The 6,068-nt window shown below is 35.9% G+C and overlaps 1 protein-coding gene across 1 annotated transcript in view; it reads right to left on the bottom strand.

Moving 5' to 3' along the window:
• Nucleotides 1–6,068, bottom strand: part of METTL25 (methyltransferase like 25) — a 233,140-nt gene that overhangs the window by 64,791 nt on the left and 162,281 nt on the right. The window contains exon 8 of the mRNA XM_042782908.1: nucleotides 5,428–5,457. Within this exon, the coding sequence (XP_042638842.1) occupies nucleotides 5,428–5,457 (30 nt within the window). The remainder of the gene's footprint in view (nucleotides 1–5,427; nucleotides 5,458–6,068) is intronic.

Here is a 6,068-nt window from a genome sequence, read left to right as displayed (position 1 = left end):
ATATATATAAATGAATAAAAGTGTGCATATGAGAGACAGCAAGAGTGGCAGTTGAGAGAGATGATCATTTTTGTTGCATAATTTATAGGAGAAGTTGACTTGGAATCCAGTCTCAGGTAGAAGAATCTCAGGCCCTAATCAAGGAGTAATCCAGGATGGGAGAATCAAGCCACATTTCCCAGTGGGATTTCAGAACTGCTACTGGCAAGATTGCAAATGTGCCTCTCATTCTTTTTTGAATGTAAGTTTTGATGGAAGACATCCTGTATTGGATCTACCACTGTATATTAGCTGTTGTGCTGCAGATAACTTATCTTGTGGTTCTTAGGTCTCCACATCAAGAAGAACCCCAAGCATGTCTGATATAGAACAGGAGATCTTGGACTTTAAGCCTAATGCCGAGAGTGGGTAAGACTTGAGGTAAGGGTGAATGGATTTTATACTTGTGAGGAACATACATAATTTTCTCCCAGAGGGTGGGCTTTGAAAGTTTGAAGGACTGGCTCCAATTATTCACACTTTTCTGCATCCACACACTGGCCATAGCCTTACCATAGGTGAATGTATTTTTCCACCTCTTTTCTTTGAGGTTGACCATGTTACTGTTGTTGTTGTTATGTTACTTGCTGTGCCTAATGGTTTGAAAACAAAAGCGCCAGTCTGTCAGTTCTAAGCTTAGGCCTTCAAGAGCCTTGTGCATTTCTTCTGGTCTCCTAGCATTTCTGTCATCGCCATATGAACAACATGACTGGTCAGCTCCGTAGCCTAAGGAAGAAGTGAATGGATGGAACTGTCTCCCTGCTGACCCAGAAACTGGCAGCTTGAAGCAGAGATACTCAGTTGAGCCCAGTGTAGATTATATGATCCTCAGCCATTGCAGCCTGAAGCAAAGATGCCCAAACCCATCTAGAGATACATATTCTTAAGAGTAAATGATTGTTATTTTAGCCACTGGTATCTGTAGTGATTTATTATACAGCATTTTTGCGGCAACAGCTAAGCAGTGCAGGTTCCCATCACTCTAGAAGGATAAGCAGAACACAATACATTACTGAATAAGTGATATTAGTAGGAGGAGATGACCACAGAGGCTGTAGCAATAATTCAAGGGAGAAGATAAATTCCTGAAGTAGGGTAGTAAAGACAAAGGAAAAAGAATAGATTAAGAGAAGTTTAGGGAATAGAATTTTAGAGATGATGACTAATTGGGTATTGGTATAGGAGGAAAATAGAATGATTCAAATTTTTTGATTTAGGAAAGTGGGTGAATGGTGGTGGCATTTACTAAAATAAAAAATATATGCAGGGAACATATATGAGGTACAATATTGTTTATGAACATGTACGGTTTATGACAGGCAGAGAAGCATATCTGAGGTCGAAACTGGTTTTGAAAATGTCGAGTTTGAGACACTGGGGTCAGTGAAATGGAAGGTATTTGGAAATATGGGCCTGGTGTTCCAGAATCAAGTCTAATCAGAATATATAGTTAGTGGTGACTGGAAATGGTGGTAAATGCAGCCACAATGAGAATGAAATTATTCAGGGAATTCATATATGATAAGAAGATAAAATAGCCAAATTTGGAATCATGGGAAATGGGAAATTAAACATTTAAGAGGTGAAGAAGAGGTAAAAGAACTAAGAGTGAGAAGAAATAGCCACAGATGAAGGGGGATAAGGAGAATAAATGGACATGAAGAATGAGGGAGCCAAGAAAACTAAATGCTTTTGAGATGTCATATAAGGTTAAAACTAAAAACTATCCAGTGACTGGTAATGTTTTTAAGATAAAGTTCATTGGAATGTGTATACCCACTGAGTTATCCTTTGTTGTTGTTGTTATGTGCCGTGGAGTCAGCCCCAACTCATAGTGACCCCTCCTTGGGTTTCCGAGGCAGTATCACTACGGAAGCAGATTGCCCCATCTTCCTTCCGAGGAGTGGCTGGTGGGTGTGAACCACCAGCCTTCTGGTTAGCAGTCAAGTGCCTTAGGCACTACGCTATTCTCTTTCAGAGCCTGAGACTGTTGTTTTCAATTAGAAGAATATTTTGGGCTCAGATGAAGTTCAGCACAAAATAAAATGTGCCTCGGGTTTAACACCTTTCAGGGATGGCCCTGCCTAGCAGGAGAGTGCTCAGCAGAAAAAGCTACTTCATTGTCCTCCCCCCATTTCAACCCCAAGTTCTCACACTGTGGCCTCCAAGTACTGAGACAGGGGTTGAGGCTGGACCATCATTTATTGGGTCTTTATCTGATGACATTACCCTCTAAGTCACTGGAGATTGTCAGGCTCGTGCCATCTTGACAGAGCACCTTGAAAGAACACAAGTCATATCCCCTCTCTAAAGCAGGGACAAAATGGTAATTCCAGTGGTAAAGGTGTTAGGAATAGCACAGTCTCCAATTCAACTTCTAAAATACCTCACTGAAATCAGACACACCCATAGTTGAATGACCATACTAAAATGTGTAACCTTCAAAAGGCATAATTCTTATATAAAATCTTTTCCAGATACTTCTTCTCTAGAGACAAAATCCTCTGATTTTTAAATTTTCCTTTCTCAAATTCTGCTCTAAAACATTTCATGTGCAATCCTCACCCCTGGATATAGTTTCCATTTGACATTTTCTCATCTTAGAGTTAACTTTGTTCTAAATTACTAAAATCTCTGCTTTATCAACTGTCCCTTACTTCCTAAAAATCCCTTCACTTGTCTCACAAGAATGCTGAAATCCTTTTATATATTAACATCTACTTTTGTAGTGTGCCACTGAAATTCAAAGTATTTGGCAAATCTGTATCTGAAGTGAAAGGAAATATTCATACTAGGACTATAAATGACTCATGACACTTTGTTTGATTAGCTGTAACAGATGGAAATGTTAATATTATATTAAAGTTGCTTTCTAAAAATAGTTAAAACCCTTCTTCCTCAAGCTTTTGAGAAAAATGATATAAAATGGCTTCAAAATAATTTAGAAATAAACGTACATTTACATTTTAAAAATTATTATAGAAAGACCACACACACACACACACACACACAAACAATCCAAGAAATGCATTTTAAGCAATAAGGAAGAGAAATGGAATGCACAGAGAAACACAAACAGGATAGAATAAATCATTGTTCCCAAGTTACTCTAAGTAAATAAGAGCTTTACAGCTGTTTCCTAAGAGAAAGGGAAGACAGTTATGAAGTGCCTTCGATTACACATTCCTGGAATAACTGGGACTATCCATCCTGCTAAATACAGATGGAGTAAGTGGGAAGGGAGGGAGTGAGCATCTCCCGAACAGTTTGTGTCTCTCTATTCCAGGAATAAACTGGATGTGGCTCAGAATTTACTTTTTTCACTTCACAAGTAATTAATCAACTTAACACTTAAATGTGTTTTAAAAAGGGGACCAAGAAGAAAGTGTTTACACACTTTTAAAGCATACATATTAGACATGCATTTTACTGGTCTAGTGGAAAAAGCACTAAGTTGGAAGTCAAGGTTCTGCAATTTATTAAGGGAGGTAGAACATACATTATACTTCTGCTGTGTATCCTGTTCCTCTATAGGTTTGGGATAATACCTAACTCAAGATTGACTGTAAACATGACCAAGCATTTGGGATATTGAGAAATACCACACAAATGCAATAGGGAATTATGATAAAGGTTCGTTCTTATTCCAGTTCCCTAAATTAAACCAAACTCACTTCTGTTGAGGTGATTCTTACTCACAGTGACCCAACAGGACAGAGTAGAACTGCCACACAGGGTTTCCAAGGCTGTGATCCTTATGGAAGCTGATTGCCACGTCTTTCTCCAATGGGGTGGCTGGTGAGTTCTAACTGCTGACCTTTTGGCTAGCACCCGAGTTTTTTAACCACTGCACCACCAGGATTCCTTCCAGTCTCCTAGGGAAGCACTAAGTTGATAGTAGTTAAGAACCTGGGCTATAGAGTCAGATGTATATTCAAATCGCAGCATTGTATAGTTTCATGATGTATATGATGAGACAATAACAGTACCTACATGATAGTATTATGTAGTTTTAATGGATGAGAACTTTGCATAGTACTTGGCACATAATAAGCTCTGTGCTAGTTTTAGCTATTATTTTCATTATCAAAATTATTAATTATAACAGCAACAACAGTTGACATTTATTGAACATTTACTATGTGGTAGACATTGCTTTAGGCATCTTATATGCATTCATTCACTCCTAACAACAACCCTATACAGAAGTACTATTACAACTCCTATTATTACTGTTACTCTTCGTATTTTAAGGAGTTCTGGTGGCACAGTGCCTAAGGCATTTGACATTTAACAAGAAGACTGGTGGTTCTAACTCACCAGCTGCTCTGCAAAAGGAAGATGGGATAATCTGCTTCCATAAAGATTTACCACCTTGGAAACCCAATGGTCGGAATCGACCTGATGGCAGTGGGATTAGTTTGGTTTTGATTTCTATTTTACAGCTTAAAAACTATTAAGCTACAGTGAAATTATGACACATGCTTAAGATCACTTAACCAGTAAGTGGTAGAGACAAGGTGCAAACTAGAAGCTGGAGAGTAAAGAACACACACTTAAACAATACGCCCTAGTGCCTTCAAAAGAATTTGTTTTCTTGTTTTAAAATCAAGTTTTAGAAAGACATATTGAATGCATTAAAAAAAAATATGTAAAGTGTTTGGCATGGTACCTAGCCCAGAGTAAATGTTACTTGTTATTTCTATTATCATTTAAAAATTTCATATACCTGTTAATGTTCCCTGAAAAGAAGCAAATGAGAGATTTATAAAATTTAAGTGCAATAAGAAAAATCTGATGAAACTTAAAAAAAAAAAAAAAAACTAAAAAAATATCTTAATGTATTTTATGAATCATAAGGTAGAGGATAAGGCAATCACGTGGATATTTTTGGGACATAGTTTACTTCTGTTTATGTATGCAAACCCATTTGGTTGTTACAATTAATGACTAATTAAGTTAATAAAGAAAAGTCATCAAATCACCAAAATAAATGTGCGTTTTGGACTGTAGTTAAATAATTAACTGAATGGTATAGTGTGTTTATCTTTGCTTGAACTAAACTCTTAAGAGCCTGTATTCAGCAGCAGCATTCTTTAGAAATATTTACAGATGAACTTTTTAGTATAATACGAAGAAATGAGGTTAGTTCAAGAGTATAATGTGGAAACTTTACTAGAAGTTCAATTTACTTTTTCTGAAAGTTCACTTCTCTTTTAAAGTAAACATAGAAAATGTGTAGGTTTAAATATGCAGAGGTGACAAGAAGAGGTGATATTTATTGAAATCCATCAGGTTTTAAGTTCATCAGCCGGTCAAGAATGAAAGAGGCTTAAGATAAAAACTATTCAGTACATCAGTTGGATTATAGTAAACACTCTTACTTACCCCTTGGCCAACTGCAACCCGCTCCAAAGCCTTTAAAAAGAAGAATCAAGACAAAGTCTGCTGATATATTTAGTCTTATCTTATAAGATTTATAAACACATTGTAGAAGGGCTTGTGAAAATGACATACAGAAAGATTAAGTGATAATATGTAAGTATATACTTAAAAGTGCTAATATCATTAAGGAATGTTAACTGATATACTTGTATAATCTAGGGCTGATTTATAATAGATAAATGTCTTATATACAAACACATATACACCACAATTACATATGCTTCTTAAATTTTAGAAGAAATTCTAAAAGAAGAAAGAAATGAAATGACATAGTCTTGGTTCAGTTTTACTGTAGCTAAAACAATCAAATGAATCTGAAGCAATTATTATGTGTGTGTGTGTATATATATATATAGAGAGAGAGAGAGAGAGAGACAGAGAGAGAGAGAGAGAGAGATATTTATATAATACATCTTAATGTTTTCCTCCAGTTTTTTATGAACATATAATTTCAACTTTTATTAAACAAATGAATGCATTAGTTGAAAGCTTAGTTTAGAAAATATATATATTTTAAATTGTATGATTGGATGGCAGGTATAAGAAAGTAATAAATATATTTTTTTAAATTTCATATGTAACTG

Source organism: Orycteropus afer, unplaced genomic scaffold (genome assembly GCF_000298275.1).
Source record: "Orycteropus afer afer isolate SDZICR_OR568_19922 unplaced genomic scaffold, OryAfe1.0 scaffold00504, whole genome shotgun sequence".
In the NCBI taxonomy this organism is placed as follows: Eukaryota; Metazoa; Chordata; class Mammalia; order Tubulidentata; family Orycteropodidae; genus Orycteropus; species Orycteropus afer.
Note: the sequence above shows the minus strand (reverse complement) of the source record. Positions and strands in the feature narration are given on the sequence as shown.